The sequence below is a fragment of the Oncorhynchus keta genome, chromosome 15 (assembly GCF_023373465.1).
Source record: "Oncorhynchus keta strain PuntledgeMale-10-30-2019 chromosome 15, Oket_V2, whole genome shotgun sequence".
Taxonomy (NCBI): domain Eukaryota; kingdom Metazoa; phylum Chordata; class Actinopteri; order Salmoniformes; family Salmonidae; genus Oncorhynchus; species Oncorhynchus keta.
In genome coordinates this window covers 29,572,662-29,591,227 of record NC_068435.1, presented here as the reverse complement: position 1 = coordinate 29,591,227, position 18,566 = coordinate 29,572,662, and the positions used below count along the sequence as shown (strand labels likewise).

The window sequence follows — 18,566 nt, the reverse complement described above, 5'->3', positions numbered from 1 at the left end:
ACCACCATGGCCTATTTATTGCCTTACCTCCCTTATCTTACCTCATTTGACTGTATGTTTGTTTATTCCATGTGTAACTCTGTGTTGTTGTATGTGTCGAACTGCTCTGCTTTATCTTGGCCAGGTCGCAGTTGTAAATGAGAACTTGTTCTCAACTACCTGGTTAAATCAAGGTGAAATAAATAAAAAATAATGGGCTCACAGAAACAAACCAGTTTGAGCTAGGGTAGCTTTGTTTTTGCAGTAAATGCTTGAAGTCAAGCGCAAGCCAGCTTGAGGGGTCCTTAAGAGCAGCGTCTGTGTGTGTGCAGGAGCAGCAATGGCACCAGGTCTCTTACTGAAAGGCTTATTTGAACAGTAATATTTACAGAGTGAGAGCTAAAAATGAACATGAGAGGTGGCACACAGAGCGAATGTAGACTGGATTGGAGGCTCGGGGTGTGTGTGTGTGTGTGTGTGTGTGTGTGTGTGTGTGTGTGTGTGTGTGTGTGTGTGTGTGTGTGTGTGTGTGTGTGTGTGTGTGTGTGTGTGTGTGTGTGTGTGTCTGTGTGTGTGTGTGTGTGTGTGTGTGTGTGTGAGGGTGGGTTGGTTGGTTGGTTGGTGGGTGGGTGGGTTGGTTGGTTGGTTCTTCTATCCTTTCCTACATGGATAGTAGAACAAGGAAAACTCTCCCTCGTGGGGACATTTCCCACGTACCCATGAGGACAAAGGCTATTTTAAGTTTAGGGGCTGGGTTTAGGGTTAGGGTTAGAATTAGGGTTAGATTTGGGGTTAGGGTAACAGTAAGGGATTAGTGGTTAGGGTTAGGGTTTGCACTACAGGTTAAGGTTAGGGTTATGGTAAGGGTTAGGTTTAGGGAAAATAGGATTTTTAATGGAAATTCATTTTAGGTCCCCTAGAGGATAGAAGAACATAACGTGTGTGTGTGTGTGTGTGTGTGTGTGTGTGTGTGTGTGTGTGTGTGTGTGTGTGTGTGTGTGTGTGTGTGTGTGTGTGTGTGTGTGTGTAGTGTGTGTGTGTGTGTGTGTGTGTGTGTGTTTTGGGCATGTTTCAGTAAAATCTTGATGTATAGGATAGTATTTATGTAGGTCCCAATGGTTATGTGTATAGAAAGCTGATATGCCAATAGACTTTTGTAAACAGCAGTAAACTGTGCCAAACAATATTTCGTTTTTAAATTACCACCATTCTCTGTAGATCTCCAACTCAGATCAAACCAAAAGAGATAACACATTTACATTTATTTAAAAAAAAAATAAACTCTTGTAGAAGAAACCCCAGACTTAACAGATGTCGAATGAGTTTCCAGCTGTCCTGGTGCAAAAAAACAGATACACTATATATACAAAGTTCACCTATTTCAGCCACATCTGTTGCTGATAGACAGAGAAAACCAAGCACACAGCCATGCAATCTCCATAGACAATCATTGGCAGTAGAATGACCTTACTGAAAAGCTCAGAGACTTTCAACTTGGCACCGTCATAGGATGTCACCTTTCCAACAAGTCAGTTTGTAACATTTTTGCCCTGCTAGATCTGCCCCAGTCAACTCTAAGTGCTGTTATTGTGAAGTGAAAAGGGCTTGGAGCAATAACGGCTCAGCCGCGAAGTGGTAGGCCACACACTCACTACCCAGTTCCAAACTGCCTCTGGAAGCAACGTCAGCACAAGGACTGTTCGTCAGGAGCGTTATGAAATGGGATTCCATGGCTAAGCAGCCGCACACAAGCCTAAGATCACCATGTGCAATGCCAAGTGTCGGTTGGAGGGGTGTAAAGCTCGCCGCCATTGGACTCTGGAGCAGTGGAAACGCATTCTCTGGAGTGATGAATCACGCTTCGCCATATGGCAGTCTGTTGGACTAATCTGGGTTTGGTGGATGCCAGGAGAAAGCTACAGTTGAAGTCGGAAGTTTACATACACAAGTCGGTTAGGACATTTACTTTGTACATGACACAAGTAATTTTTTCCAATAATTCATTGTATCACAATTCCAGTGGGTCAGAAGTTTACATACACTAAGTTGACTGTTCCTTTAAACCAGTGGTTCTTAACCTTGTTGGAGGTACTGAACCCCACCAGTTTCATATGCGCATTCACCGAACCCTTCTTAAATTGGAAAAATAAAATATGATTTTTTCAAATTCAAAACATAGGTATATATTTTACTGGTGCACAAAATGAACCGTGCATCAACATCACTGTGTTCAAAGAACAAAATCATCAAAACATGATTTTCACACAAAAACAAATGCATATTAATGAATATTTACTGCAAATCAGTGTAACATCTGCTGTTGCCTTTCAAAGACCAGTTCAGAAATGCGCGGCTTCACCTTGGCAAGTGCCACTCTCATGTCATTTTCAAGTCTGTTCCCTTTCTTCGTTTTTATGTCCAGCATCCTCGAAAAGGATTGCTCGCAAAGATATGTTGTAACAAACGGTATGAAAATCTCCAGAGCTTTCTTAGCAATAACAGGGTACGTTACCATTTGTTGACACCAAACCGTTGAAAGCGTTGTTGTTCTGAAGAGTTCCTGTTGAACCTGGCTCTGCTGAATTTCAATGATTTCATCAAGGTATTCATCATTGACATCTGTTGTCTCAACACTAAACGTGAACGGCTGTCTCACCCATGCTGGATATGACTCTCTTGTAGGGAAGTATCTGTCGAGAGACTTTGCAAGCTCATCTAAGTGCGTGGCAATTTGCTTGCTTCAGTTCCGCGGGTACAGAAATGTCTCCGATTCCAGATACATCTTCGATCTTACTTACACAGTCGTCCAGCAGGGGAAAGTTTGCGATGTTATCGTTCTCTGTTCGTCGTTTCCATAACGGTAGCTTTTTTTGAAAAGCCTTCAGGTTTTCCTCCGCTTCGATGATGTTGACTCCACCGCCCTGCATCTTTTGATTGAGATGATTGAGAGCTGCGAAGATATCGGCCATGTACGCTAAAATGAGAATGAACTCAGAATTTTTGTAGCAATCTGCATGACAATGTTGGTGCTCTTGCAAAAACAGGGCTAATTCCACACGCACGGCAAAAACACGATTCAGCACCTGTCCCCGGGATAACCACCGAACGTTAGAATGGTACAGAAGTACCTCGAATTCAGAGCCCATTTCTTTACACAGCTTACTGAAGATGCGGTGCCTCAGAGCACTAGTTTGCACATAGTTCACGCATTCCACTACAATTTTTAATACTTCTGCCAGTTTTGGAGGCAAGGTTTTTGTTGCCAAAGCATGCCTGTGCAGAATACGATGCGTAACAATGATGTGTGGTGCATCGGCTTTCACTAGCGCACCAAAACCAGACTTTCTTCCCAGCATGACTGGAGCTCTGTCTGAACAAACTGCAGAAACCATATCCCACGAAAGATTGTTGTCTTTGAAGAAGTCATCCACCAGTTTCTTCACATTGGCGGCCTTAGTTGTTGTTGTAAGAGGCCTGCCTAGTTGTTGTTGTAACTAGACCAAAACCAGACTTTCTTCCCAGCATGACTGGACAAAATAAAAAATATTCCTTTATCATCGTTTCGTCTTTCACAAAATAAAAAATATTCCTTTATCACGGGCACAAATACAGCAAGCTGGCTTAGATTGGAAACGTCTGTGGTCTCGTCGAGTTGAAGGCTGAATTTTGCCGCGCTTGAAATCAGATCTGCAACTACTTGAGCCAAGATGTCTTTGCTCATGTCCTCTATTCTGTCGCTGATGGTGTCATTTGAAAGAGGAATTTGGGATAACTTAACTTCAGCCTCTTTTCCCAGCATGATATTCTCCATCTTCAACACAGCTGGTTTTATGAGTGTTTCGCAACTTCATACAATGCTGTGAGGATCAGTTTGTTGATAGGTACAAAGCCGAGAACAGGCAGAGTAGCCTTTTCATCGAATCCCTGGCTCTCTTCACCTTGAATTCAGCGAGCGTTGCGTTCTTGTATTTTCCATCTCCATGCAGCTTAAGGAAGTGTTCTCTTAGTTTTGCCGGTGCTAGACTAGAATTGCTCAACTTGGCATTGCAAATCATGCAGTTAGGATGCTGACTCCCATCACGTTCCGTTATACATGTGAATCCATATTGTACATATTCGTCTGACCACTTTCTTTTTTTGCTCGACATAGTAAGTATGAAGGGATTAAAATATTAAGAAAGAAATCACAAGACGTACCATCACGACAGTCACAAGTCGACTACTGAGCGCACCAAATTCCCTGCAGCACAGATAGGCCAAGCGATGTAGTGTGATCACCTGCAGCCAATGATGGCCAAGCGGGGCGTGTCATCACGAATCATATGAGTCCGATGTGTGTCTTGACCTCCGCCAAACCCCTGAGACTGACTCACCGAACCCCTGGGGTTCGATCGAACCCAGGTTAAGAACCACTGCTTTAAAACAACTTGGAAAATTCTAGAAAATAACGTAATGGCTTTAGAAGCTTCTGATAGGCTAATTTACATAATTTGAATCAATTGGGGGTGTACCTGTGGATGTATTTCAAGGCCTACCTTCAAACTCAGTGCCTCTTTGCTTGACATCATGGGAAAATCAAAAAAATTAGGAAAGAACTCAGAAACAAATTGTAGACCTCCACAAGTCTTGTTCATCCTTGGGAGCAATTTCCAAACGCCTGAAGGTACCGTGTTCATCTGTACAAACAATAGTACGCAAGTATAAACACCATGGGACGACGCAGCCGTCATACCGCTCAGGAAGGAGATGCATTCTGTCTCCTAGAGATTAACGTGCTTTGGTGTGAAAAGTGCAAATCAATCCCAGAACAACAGCAAAGGACCTTGTGAAGATGCTGGAGGAAACAGGTACGAAAGTATCTATGTCCACAGAAAAACAAGTCCTATGTCGACATAACCTGAAAGGCAGCACAGCAAGGAAGAAGCCACTGCTCCAAAACCGCCATAAGAAATGCCAGACTGCACATGGGGACAAAGATCGTACTTTTTGAAGAAATGTCTGATGAAACAAAAATAGAACTGTTTGGCCATAATGACCGTCATTATGTTGGGAGGAAAAAGGGGATGGCTTGCAAGCCGAAGAACACCATCCCAACCGTGAAGCACAGGGGTGGCAGCATCATGCTGTGGGGGTGCTTTGCTGCAGGAGGGACTGGTGCACTTCACAAAATAGATGGCATCATGAGGGAGGAAAATTATGTGGATATATTGAAGCAACATTTCCAGACATCAGTCAGGAAGTTAATGCTTGGTCGCAAATGGGTCTTCCAAATGGGCAATGACCCCAAGCACACTTCCAAAGTTGTGGCAAAATGGCTTAAGGACAACAAAGTCAAGATATTCGAGTGGCCATCAGAAAGCCCTGATCTCAATCCTATACAAAATTTGTGGGCAGAACTGAAAAAGTGTGTGCGAGCAAGGAGGCCTACAAACCTGACTCAGTTACACCATCTCTGTCAGGAGGAATGGGCCAAAATTCACCCAACTTATTGTGGGAAGCTTGTGGAAGGCTACCTGAAACTTTTGACCCAAGTTTAACAATTTAAAGGCAATGCTACCAAATACTAATTTAGTGAATGTAAATTTCTGACCCACTGGGAATGTGATGAAAGAAATAAAAGCTGAAATAAATAATTCTCTCTACTATTATTCTGACATTTCACATTCTTAAAATAAAGTGGAGATCCTAACTGACCTAAGACAGGGAATTATTACTCGGATTAAATGTCAGGAATTGTGGAAAAACTTACTTTAAATGCATTTGGCTGAGGTGTATGTAAACTTCCGACTTCAACAGTATCTGCCTGAATTCCTAGTGCCAACTGTAAAGTTTGGTGGAGGAGGAATAATGGTCTGGTGCTGTTTTTCATGGTTTGGGCTCGGCCCCATAGTTCCAGTGAAGGGAAATCTTAACACTACAGCATGCAATGACATTCTAGACGATTCTGTTCTTCCAAATTTGTGGTAACAGTTTAGGGAAGGACCTTTCCTGTTTCATCATGACAATTCCCCTGTACACTAAGCGAGGTGTTGAAGAACTTGACTGACCTGCACAGAGCCCTGACATCAACCCCATCGAAAACCTTTGGAATGAATTGGAATGCCAATTGCGAGCCAGGCCTAATTGCCCAACATCATTGCCCACCTCACTAATGCTCTTGTGCCTGAATGGAAGCAAGTCCCCGCAGCAATGCTCCAGCATCTAGTGGAAAGCCTTCCCAGAAGAGTGGAGACTGTTATAGCAGCAATGGGGGGAACAACTGCATATGAATGCCCCGGAATGAGATGTTCGACGAGCAGGTGTCCACATACTTTTGGTCATGTAGTGCATCTCTAGCTTAAACAGACGGATTTTGATGGGGATTTATTTCTTATGGAAATTTGATTTCCGTGGGGCTGTAGAAATTGTAGGCTAAGGGTTAAAGGAAAGAAGGGAGGGGTGGAGAAGGAGAGAGCTCAGAGAGAGAGGGAGAGACAGAGAGAGAGAGACCAACAGATTGAGCAAGAGAGAAAAGGGGTGAGAGAAAGAGAGGGGGCTAATATTAGACTGAGGAAAGAACCCAATGAGAGAGAGAGGAAAGATTCCAGAGCCCAGAGAGAGAGAGAGAGAGGAAAGAATCCAGAGTCCAGAGAGAGAAAGAGAGGAAAGACTCCAGAGTCCAGAGAGAGAAAGAGAGGAAAGACTCCAGAGCCCAGAGAGAAAGAGGAAAGACTCCAGAGTCCAGAGAGAGAGGAAAGACTCCAGAGTCCAGAGAGAGAGAGAGAGAGGAAAGACTCCAGAGCCCAGAGAGAGAGAGAGAGGAAAGACTCCAGAGTCCAGAGAGAGAGAGAGAGAGAGGAAAGACTCCAGAGCCCAGAGAGAAAGAGAGGAAAGACTCCAGAGCCCAGAGAGAGAGAGGAACGACTCCAGAGTCCAGAGAGAGAGGAAAGACTCCAGAGTCCAGAGAGAGAGAGAGAGGAAAGACTCCAGAGCCCAGAGAGAGAGAGAGAGAGAGAAAGACTCCAGAGTCCAGAGAGAGAGAGGAAAGACTCCAGAGACCAGAGAGAGAGAGAGAGAGGAAAGACTCCAGAGCCCAGAGAGAGAGAGAGGAAAGACTCCAGATACCAGAGAGAGAGAGGAAAGACTCCAGAGTCCAGAGAGAGAGAGAGGAAAGACTCCAGAGACCAGAGAGAGAGAGAGGAAAGACTCCAGAGCCCAGAGAGAGAGAGAGAGGAAAGACTCCAGAGTTCAGAGAGAGAGAGAGGAAAGACTCCAGAGACCAGAGAGAGAGAGAGAGGAAAGACTCCAGAGTCCAGAGAGAGAGAGGAAAGACTCCAGAGCCCAGAGAGAGAGAGAGAGGAAAGACTCCAGAGTCCAGGGAGAGAGAGAGGAAAGACTCCAGAGTCCAGAGAGAGAAAGAGAGGAAAGACTCCAGAGACCAGAGAGAGAGAGAGAGAGAGGAAAGACTCCAGAGTCCAGAGAGAGAGGAAAGACTCCAGAATCCAGAGAGAGAGAGAGAGAGGAAAGACTCCAGAGCCCAGAGAGAGAGAGAGGGAAAGACTCCAGAGTCCAGAGAGAGAGAGAGAGAGAGGGAAAAGACTCCAGAGCCCAGAGAGAAAGAGAGGAAAGACTCCAGAGCCCAGAGAGAGAGAGGAACGACTCCAGAGTCCAGAGAGAGAGGAAAGACTCCAGAGTCCAGAGAGAGAGAGAGAGAGAGGAAAGACTCCAGAGCCCAGAGAGAGAGAGAGGAAAGACTCCAGAGTCCAGAGAGAGAGAGGAAAGACTCCAGAGACCAGAGAGAGAGAGAGAGAGAGGAAAGACTCCAGAGCCCAGAGAGAGAGAGAGGAAAGACTCCAGATACCAGAGAGAGAGAGGAAAGACTCCAGAGTCCAGAGAGAGAGAGAGGAAAGACTCCAGAGACCAGAGAGAGAGAGAGGAAAGACTCCAGAGCCCAGAGAGAGAGAGGAAAGACTCCAGAGCCCAGAGAGAGAGAGAGGAAAGACTCCAGAGTTCAGAGAGAGAGAGAGGAAAGACTCCAGAGACCAGAGAGAGAGAGAGAGGAAAGACTCCAGAGTCCAGAGAGAGAGAGGAAAGACTCCAGAGCCCAGAGAGAGAGAGAGAGGAAAGACTCCAGAGTCCAGAGAGAGAGAGAGGAAAGACTCCAGAGTCCAGAGAGAGAGAGGAAAGACTCCAGAGTCCAGAGAGAGAATGAGAGGAAAGACTCCAGAGCCCAGAGAGAAAGAGAGGAAAGACTCCAGAGCCCAGAGAGAGAGAGGAAAGACTCCAGAGTCCAGAGAGATAGGAAAGACTCTAGAGTCCAGAGAGAGAGAGAGGAAAGACTCCAGAGCCCAGAGAGAGAGAGAGAGGAAAGACTCCAGTGTCCAGAGAGAGAGAGAGGAACGACTCCAGAGACCAGAGAGAGAGAGAGAGGAAAGACTCCAGAGCCCAGAGATAGAGAGAGGAAAGACTCCAGAGACCAGAGAGAGAGAGAGAGGAAAGACTCCAGAGTCCAGAGAGAGAGAGAGGAAAGACTCCAGAGACCAGAGAGAGAGAGAGGAAAGACTCCAGAGCCCAGAGAGAGAGAGAGAGAGAGAGAGGAAAGACTCCAGAGCCCAGAGATAGAGAGGAAAGACTCCAGAGACCAGAGATAGAGAGGAAAGACTCCAGAGCCCAGAGAGAGAGAGGAAAGACTCCAGAGACCAGAGAGAAAGAGGAAAGACTCCAGAGTCCAGAGAGAGAGGAAAGACTCCAGTGTCCAGAGAGAGAGAGAGGAAAGACTCCAGAGACCAGAGAGAGGGAGAGAGAGAGGAAAGACTCCAGAGCCCAGAGAGAGAGAGAGGAAAGACTCCAGAGACCAGAGAGAGAGAGAGAGGAAAGACTCCAGAGTCCAGAGAGAGAGATAGGAAAGACTCCAGAGACCAGAGAGAGAGAGAGGAAAGACTCCAGAGCCCAGAGAGAGAGAGAGAGAGAGGAAAGACTCCAGAGCCCAGAGATAGAGAGGAAAGACTCCAGAGACCAGAGATAGAGAGGAAAGACTGCAGAGCCCAGAGAGAGAGAGGAAAGACTCCAGAGACCAGAGAGAAAGAGGAAAGACTCCAGAGTCCAGAGAGAGAGTATAGACTCCAGAGTCCAGAGAGAGAGAGAGAGGAAAGACTCCAGAGCCCAGAGAGAGAGAGAGAGGAAAGACTCCAGAGTCCAGAGAGAGAGAGGAAAGACTCCAGAGCCCAGAGAGAGAGAGAGAGAGAGGAAATACTCCAGAGTCCAGAGAGAGAAAGAGAGGAAAGACTCCAGAGTCCAGAGAGAGAGAGGAAAGACTCCAGAGTCCAGAGAGAGAGAGGAAAGACTCCAGAGCCCAGAGAGAGAGAGAGAGGAAAGTCTCCAGAGTCCAGAGAGAGAGAGAGAGGAAAGACTCCAGAGTCCAGAGAGAGAAAGAGAGGAAAGACTCCAGAGCCCAGAGAGAAAGAGAGGAAAGACTCCAGAGCGCAGAGAGAAAGAGGAAAGACTCCAGAGTCCAGAGAGAGAGGAAAGACTCCAGAGTCCAGAGAGAGAGAGAGAGGAAAGACTCCAGAGCCCAGAGAGAGAGAGAGAGAGAGAGAGAGAGAGAGAGAGAGAGAGGAAAGACTCCAGAGTCCAGAGAGAGAGAGGGGAAAGACTCCAGAGCCCAGAGAGAAAGAGAGGAAAGACTCCAGAGCCCAGAGAGAGCGAGGAAAGACTCCAGAGTCCAGAGAGAGAGGAAAGACTCCAGAGTCCAGAGAGAGAGAGAGAGGAAAGACTCCAGAGCCCAGAGAGAGAGAGGAAAGACTCCAGAGTCCAGAGAGAGAGAGAGGAAAGACTCCAGAGTCCAGAGAGAGAGAGGAAAGACTCCGAAGACCAGAGAGAGAGAGAGAGGAAAGACTCCAGAGACCAGAGAGAGAGAGGAACGACTCCAGAGACCAGAGAGAGAGAGAGGAAAGACTCCAGAGACCAGAGAGAGAGAGAGGAAAGACTCCAGAGACCAGAGAGAGAGAGAGAGAGGAAAGACTCCAGAGTCCAGAGATAGAGGAAAGACTCCAGAGTCCAGAGAGAGAGAGAGAGAGAGAGAGAGAGAGAGGAAAGACTCCACAGTCCAGAGAGAGAGAGAGAGAGGAAAGACTCCAGAGAAGAGAGAGACTCCAGAGACCAGAGAGAGAGAGAGAGAAAGACTCCAGAGAGAGAGAGAGAGAAAGACTCCAGAGAGAGAGAGAGAAAGACTCCAGAGTCCAGAGAGAGAGAGGAAAGACTCCAGAGTCCAGAGAGAGAGAGAGGGAAAGACTCCAGAGTCCAGAGAGAGACAGAGGAAAGACTCCAGAGCCCAGAGAGAGAGAGAGGGAAAGACTCCAGAGTCCAGAGAGAGAGAGAGAGAGAGAAAAAGACTCCAGAGTCCAGAGAGAGAGAGAGGATAGACTCCAGAGTCCAGAGAGAGAGGAAAGACTCCAGAGTCAAGAGAGAGAGAGGAAAGACTCCAGAGACCAGAGAGAGAGAGAGAGAGGAACGTCTCAGAGCCCAGAGAGAGAGAGAGTGAAAAGACTCCAGAGTCCAGAGAGAGAGAGAGGAAAGACTCCAGAGACCAGAGAGAGAGAGAGAGAGGAAAGACTCCAGAGCCCAGAGAGAGAGAGAGAGGAAAGACTCCAGAGTCCAGAGAGAGAGCAGGGTAGAGGGACAGGCCCTAAGATGGAGGTCTTCCTCCCAGGACGTGACAGGCTGTTGGCTGTAGGATGCTCAGGAAGGCCTTGGCAGGCCAACAAAGACAGCCCTTCAGCTGCAGGGTGTACTTTTTCAGGCCCCAGCATCCCCTTTGGCAGCGGCACAGAGAGTGGTGGCGTGCAGAGGCCCCAGAGACGGACGGACGGACGTGGAAGAAAAGGCCTTCTCGGCTCCCTGTTATTTACTCAGGCTGACGAGGACCTGGGTATTTCTTGTCTGGGTGAAGGAGGGGAAAAACAGGAGGGTCTCTCTATCTCTTAAGTCTCCTGGGGTTAAACAGTGCTTTCATCTGCCGTTGTTCACACACTTGTCGTGACGGCCGTGTGTTTGTTACCTGAGCTGTTGACCTCAAGCACCATGGTGATATATGACGGCCACCCTCCGATATGGGATATGGTCAAATATTTTGTGTAGTAAACACAAGTTATCTCAAAAGTACTAGCTTCGAGGAGTCAGTAACCACCTGTTTGTCAAAAGCCATATCAGTGGGCCTTTTGAATGGTACACCAACGTCCTTTCAGAACAAGACAACGCATTAGTGGGAATAAGAACAGTACAGAGAAAGCAGCGTAGATATGATTCAGAAGACATTGGAGAACACGTGTAGGATTAACAATACTGTACTCACATGTCCAATGCCAACACAGCTGTCATGTCTACACACAGATCATTAATTCGCTTGTGTTAATCAACAATGATGCACCATGAGAATGTTAATTCAATTAGGCGCTGGACAGTTCAACTCAAATGATGACCCACTTGTATAATACTTGTGTACATTACTCATGGCGCCCGCTCCCCCGCTGTTTGGTATGTCTGTTGACTAATGTATGCAGCTCAGTGTAATAAAGACATTATATACATTGTTAATGAACTAAACAAAGAACGGAGGAGGCAGCCTTGACAGCATCGCAATGTCTTCCGGCCGTGCCATCATCCTTTAAGACAAGCAGGATTTAATTTAATATATATTTCCTGTATCTGGCTATGTGTTTGTTTGTTTTGGTGTTGTCTCCGAGCCAACATGTTTGACTGTAAGGCATTGGTTAGGGTCATTTCTCTCTGCTCTGCTGTCTACTCCTATCCTGGGAGAATGTGTGTGTGTGTGTGTGTGTGTGTGTGTGTGTGTGTGTGTGTGTGTGTGTGTGTGTGTGTGTGTGTGTGTGTGTGTGTGTGTGTGTGTGTGTGTGTGTGTGTGTGTGTGTATGTGTGTGTGTGTGTGTGTGTGTGTGTGTGTGTGTGTGTGTGTGTGTGTGTGTGTGTGTGTGTGTGTGTGTGTGTGTGTGTGGAGGGCATTCCACTGACTCACCCATCCTCCCTGCAACCAGAAAAAAACAACATGGATGAACTACATAAAGAAAGAAGATAAATCAGGCAAGGTTTGGTTTGCTGCTCCTTGGGTTTGACTCAGAGCTTGTGCAAAGTGGGCAGTGTGCCAGGGACAGGGGGGTGAAGGGGGGTCGGAGGTGGGAGGTAGGCAGGCCGTCCTCAATGTGCTGCTTTCAGCAGTTTGGAGGGGCAGGGGAATAACCTCCGACCCCATCTGTTTCCTGAAGATAGGCCCTGACGGGTGTAAGTACTCAGTGAGGGCATGTTATCCTGACTAAGGGCAGATCTCTCTCCCCAGCAAAAACAACAGAATGGGAGGGAGGGAGGGAATGGGGGGGGGGGAGAAAGACTTATTCGTCAGCTAAAAGATAGCATCGTGAAGGGGAAGGTTGGATCCTGGAATGATCAAGGCATTATGCTTTTCCTTTGTCCATCCCATGAATCTGTGCAGTTTCCTCTTGTTTTTCCCGTTCCAAGTTTTGGCCTTTTGACTTTGGCTTTCTTTCCGAAGGGGCTGGAATTACGTTGTTTTATTTAAATAAGGAAGTTCACAGCACTTAGAATTCGGCAGAGGGAAGAAGTGGTCCATCACCTTTTGAACCTGCTGGAAACGGGTTTTCTGCATTTTCCATTTTATATCACACTGTGTTCTGTATTCCGCACCATTGGAATGTCAATGAATAACCGATTGTGATAAAGAGACAGTAAATGAACTAAAAAAAAGCGATGGCACGTACTTCACTGCACCTGCTTGTCCTTGGGTGAAGTATTTCTCCTCCCCATGCTCCGCCCATCTCTCTCGCTCTCTCTCTCTCTCTCTGACCTCACCCTAACCCTACACAGTGCCCCTAAAGCACCGGCTGCCTTATGGCTCCATTCAGCCAGTAATCACTCAGCTGAGCCAATATTCTATAATCTAATATCCATAGACAAATTGTCAGAACAGACCGCTTCTCCCTGACAAAGTCATTCGTTTGCGGTCATGACGAGAGTGTTATTCTTCCGTATGTGTCGACAGTGTGTTTGAATAACTGTGCATTCATTTGTTTAAATTCTCCCTTAAAATGTTCTAAGATGTGGACTTTTGTTTTCTTCTCTCCCTTGACATAAGGTCATTTTAAAGTCTATTTCTTCTAAACTATTCAGGTCATTTTTAAAGAATAATAGAAATTGTCTAATTTACCTCATGTGGGGGTTACATCTTGAAGCTCCCCATTGCCTTGTGTTGGGGATTAAATGTCAGAGAGATTTTAAGTCACAGCGGGCTAAGCCATTACATGGCCACATACAAGGTTAATTGTGGTAAAATAATTTACATTTTTCTTTCCTTACCTGTAATTACACTTTGAATAGCAGGTTGAAGTGTAGGTTTTTAGATAATTCATAAGGCGAGGAATTGTTACCTCTGAGAGGCAAGCATAATGCAGTAAGTAGCAAGAGGAAAAATGTCCAAGTAACAAAGGAATGTAAATTCATACTTAGCTACCTTGCAATTACCATACTGACTAATGCCACAGCAGCCCACCTTTACTATTTAACAGAGCTGAGACAAATGACTTCCTAATGAAATCTGACAAAACACCTTCTCTCTTTCCCCATCTCCCTCTTGTTCCTCATTTTCGCCTTCTTCTATCTCTTATGCTCTCTCTCCTATGCTCTCTGCCTCTCTGCATCTCTGTGTCTCTGTCTCTCTCTCTCTCTCTCTCTCTCTCTCTCTCTCTCTCTCTCTTTGTACCTCTGTAACTCTGTATAGATGGTGTTGATCTCGAGGATGATCCTTCCTGTTCTTGGCCTGCATCATCTCCATCCAGTAAAGACCAGACTTCCCCCGGCCACGGTGAAGACTATGATTTTGGCGAGGATGAAGGGGGCCCCGGCCTGCCGTACCCGTGCCAGTTCTGCGACAAGTCCTTCAGCCGTCTGAGCTTCCTGAAGCGCCACGAGCAGAGCCACGGTGACAAGCTCCCCTTCAGCTGCACCTTCTGCAGCCGCCTGTTCAAGCACAAGCGTAGCCGCGACCGCCACGTCAAGCTGCACACCGGCGACAAAAAGTACCACTGTGGCGAGTGCGACTCGGCCTTCTCACGCAGCGACCACCTCAAGATCCATATGAAAACCCACGCCTCCAACAAGCCCCACAAGTGCCCTGTGTGCCGCCGGGGCTTTCTCTCCTCCAGCTCCCTCCATGGACACATGCAGGTCCACGAGCGGGGCAAAGACGGTGGTGCCGGGGGGCCAGGTAGCGGCCTCTCCAGAGAGGAGTGGAAGCTGAAGGAGACGAGGAAGTGCAGCCGCTGCGAGGAGGGTTTTGATGTCCCTGAGGAGTTGCAAAGGCACATCGCTGAGTGCCACCCAGAGTGCTCTCCGTCGGAGGACGGGGGCCTGTGCGGCGCCTTGCAGTGCATCTATTGCCATGAGCCATTCAGCGACGAGGGTGTCCTGCTGACCCACATTGACCAGGCCCACAGCCGCGACCGCAAAGGTCACAACTGCGCCGTCTGCTCCGAGCACTTCCTCTCTGTGGAGGACCTGTACGCCCACATGGATGTCCACCAGCTCCCCGAATCCAGTAACCACAGCAACAGCCCATCCCTGCTCACTGTGGGCTACACCTCTGTCTCCAGCACCACCCCAGACTCCAACCTCTCCGTCGACAGCTCCACCATGGTGGAGGCAGCCCCGCCCATACCCAAGACCCGGGGGAGGAGAAAGAGGGCCGCCCAGCACACCTCACACGACATTGGGGGCCGTTCGTCCAAGCAGCCCAAGATCTCCTACAGCTGTATCTACTGCAACAAGCAGGTGTTCTCTAGCCTTGCCGTGCTTCAGATACACCTGCGGACCATGCACCTTGACAAACCTGAGCAGGCACACACCTGTCAGTTCTGCCTAGAGGTGCTTCCCTCCCTGTTCAACCTGAACGAGCACCTGAAGCAGGTGCACAATGCCGAGGACCATGCCACCCTGCTGGGCAGCCTGCCTGACACCCTGCTTCAGTGTAATTTCTGCACCGAGGTTTTAAGTGACCTCAACTCTCTTCAAGAACACATCCGCTGCTCCCACGGCTTCCCCAGCCCCGTGGCCAAGGAGAGTAACGCCTTCTTCTGTCCCCAGTGCTTCATGGGATTCCTGACTGAGGCCACCCTGGAGGAGCACGTCCGTCAGACCCACTGTGACGGGGGCAGCCTGCGTTTCGACTCCCCGCTAGAGGTGACTCCCAAGGAGCCCATTGTGGAGGTGTACTCCTGCTCCTACTGCACCAACTCGCCCATCTTCAACAGCGTTCTGAAGCTGAACAAGCACATCAAAGAAAACCACAAGAACATTCCTCTGGCGCTGAACTACATCAACAATGGAAAGAAGTCTCTGCGGACCCTTAGCCCTTCCTCACCCATATCGATTGATCAATCTTTCCTTCATGGTTCCTCCTCTCGCAGCAATCGTGGCACTAGCGAGTTCATCTGCAACCAGTGTGGGGCCAAGTACACCAGCCTGGACCTGTTCCAGACCCACCTGAAGACTCACCTGGATGGGATGCAGCCCCAACTCAACTGCCCCCAGTGCAACAAGGACTTCCCCAACCAGGAGTCCCTGCTGAAACATGTGACGGTCCACTTTACCATCACCTCCACTTACTACATCTGTGAGAGCTGCGACAAGCAGTTCACCTCGGTAGACGACCTGCAAAAACACCTGCTGGACATGCACACATTTGTGTTCTTCCGCTGCACCCTCTGCCAGGAAGTGTTTGACTCCAAGGTGTCCACCCAGCTCCACCTGGCTGTCAAGCACAGCAATGAGAAGAAGGTGTACCGCTGCACCTCCTGCAACTGGGACTTCAGGCACGAGGCCGACCTGCAGCTGCATGTCAAGCACAGCCACCTGGAGAATCAGGGCCGGGCCCACCGCTGCATCTTCTGTGGGGAGTCCTTCGGCACGGAGGTGGAGCTGCAGTGCCACATCACCACACACAGCAAGAAGTACAACTGCCGCTTCTGCAGCAAGGCCTTCCACGCCATCGTACTTCTGGAAAAGCACCTGAGGGAAAAGCACTGTGTGTTCGAGGGCAAGGCCCAGAACTGTGGTGCGAATGGATCCACCACCGGAGGAGTGGACCACCACCCGGCGGCCAAGGACGAGGCAGAGCTACAGGGTCTCCTGTCCAACAGCCATGGTGCAGGAGCGGCAGGATCAGGAGGCGTGTTGGAGTCCCCAAACAACCACGATGGGAGTGAGGAGGAAGTGGACACCGCAGACCCCTTGTTTGGGTGTGACATCTGCGGGGCATCATACACCATGGACTCACTCCTCACCAACCACCAGCTCCGAGACCACAACATCCGCCCAGGCGAAAGCGCCATGGCGAAGAGGAAGTCGGACATGATCAAGGGCACCCACAAGTGTAACGTCTGCCAGCGCACCTTCTTTTCAGAGGCAGGTCTGAGGGAACACATGCAGACCCACCTGGGCCCCGTCAAGCACTACATGTGTCCCATCTGCGGAGAGCGTTTCCCCTCGCTGCTCACATTGACCGAGCACAAGGTCACCCACAGCAAGAGCCTAGACACGGGCAGTTGCCGCATCTGCAAGATGCCCCTGCAGAGCGAGGAGGACTTCATGGAGCACTGCCAGATGCACCCCGACCTGCGGAACTCCCTGACGGGCTTCCGCTGTGTGGTATGCATGCAGACCGTCACCTCCACCCTGGAGCTCAAGATTCATGGCACCTTCCACATGCAGAAGACAGGGACCATGTCCACCAACCACCCCATTGGCCGCACCACCAATCTCGCCTCCCACCACCACAACCAGCATCACCACCAACAACACCACCAGGCCAACCAGAAACTCTTCAAGTGTGCCTCGTGCCTGAAGGAGTTCCGCTCCAAATCTGACCTGGTGAAGCTGGACATCAACGGGCTGCCTTACGGGCTGTGTGCCGCATGTGTCAGCGCCGCCGGCTCAAAGAGCTCCAGCCCCACGGTGATGAATGGAGGCAGGCAGCAGCAGCAGGGAGGGGGAGGAGCCACGACCCCAGCCATGCCTGTAACAGCATGGACCGCTCAGACGGAGAGACTCAGCCCCAGAGAGGGGAAAGGCAAGCCGCCCCATTCATCGTCATCGCCCTCCTCCTCTATTTCCTCGACCGCCACTAAGACACGGTGCACCAGCTGCAACGTGAAGTTTGAGTCGGAGGCTGAGCTGCAGAACCACGTCCAGACGGTGCACAGGGAGCAGGGAGGGGACAGCAACAGCGGGCAGCTCAGGACCCCACAAGTCTCCCCCATGCCCAGGGCCAGCCCCTCACAGACTGAGGAGGTGAGAGAACTTAATACAATGGAGATGAACACAATGAGCCAGTTTCCCGGACAGAGATTAAGCCTAGTCCTAGACTATAAAGCTATTTCAATGGAGATTCTTAATTGACCACGCCTTTTAGTCCAGAACTAGGCTTAACATGTGTCTGGGAAACCCATATATTATTTAACTAATGTGTTAGAAAATGTCCAAATTCGAAAAGTATCCACGTTTTTTGGTTGTTAATTAAACGCAGACATTAGTTACAGGATTTCTAGCCAAAGAAGTGCTCAGTAAGTCCTCAGAGTGCCCAGTAAGAATGTGACATTGATGTACTCTAAATCCATGTGTCCTTGTGTTGTCCTTTTCTCTTGGTTTCTTGCTTAGAAGAAGACCTACCAATGCATCAAGTGTCAGATGGTCTTCTACAGCGAATGGGACATCCAGGTTCACGTGGCCAATCACATGCTAGGTAAGAGAGGTTACTCAGTTCTTATTTTCTCTCTATGTTTATTGGTCACTTAATTTTTTTAGGAACTGTCTCAAGTAGTCAAACTATTCAACATATTTCCCCAAGATATTACATTTCTATTACATTTTGGTCATTTAGCAGACGCTCTTATCCAGAGCATATTACTACACGTGGCTTTACATCTTTCACATTCTCCCTTCAGTGTAGTACTAAATACACCCTTTGTTGTAATACAAATAAGTACTCTAAGCATAACTATATAATATTCAATCCTCTATGGCAATACCTTGTGAACTGATGATGGTAGCCTCTGTGAAACACAAGCATGAACATGATGTGTGTGCCTGCCCTTGATTTTCAGACATTTTGGTCTGTCACTGCTGAAATGCCTGATCCCGTATGAAACGTGTAAAAACACCCATGTAGCACAATTTGATGCATGTACGCTAAGTTCATCAAACAAGATTCTAGATACACTTGAGTCAAATGTTATTCAACACATGATTATTCTGAAAGCTGGATTCCAACACAAAGAGCACACTCTTCTGTTCTATAATTCTCAAACGCCTTTACTTTTGCCGTTCATTTGTATGCAGGTAGAATAATTAGCGGAGAGCACACAATTCAAAGCCCAGGCTTCTTTCTTTCTTGCCTGAATTAAGTAGGCGTCTGAATTCCAGTCTCACCTTCCTTTACTCATTCATTTATTCATCTCGTTTGGCGGCTCTTTCATTACACTGCATTATCTGTTGTCTTCAGTGGGAGAGAGACTCATTGATCTGGAACC

At 48.3% G+C, this 18,566-nt stretch overlaps 1 protein-coding gene across 6 annotated transcripts in view; it reads left to right on the top strand.

The window, feature by feature from the left end:
* Positions 1 to 18,566, top strand: part of LOC118394751 (zinc finger protein 521-like) — a 151,528-nt gene that overhangs the window by 68,963 nt on the left and 63,999 nt on the right. For 5 of the 6 annotated variants that reach the window (XM_052463830.1, XM_052463828.1, XM_052463827.1 and 2 more), the window contains 2 exons: positions 13,763 to 17,328; positions 17,695 to 17,779. In XM_052463830.1, the coding sequence (XP_052319790.1) occupies positions 14,119 to 17,328; positions 17,695 to 17,779 (3,295 nt within the window). In that variant the 5' untranslated portion in view covers positions 13,763 to 14,118. The remainder of the gene's footprint in view (positions 1 to 13,762; positions 17,329 to 17,694; positions 17,780 to 18,566) is intronic. The other variant, XM_052463826.1, reaches the window with a different exon arrangement.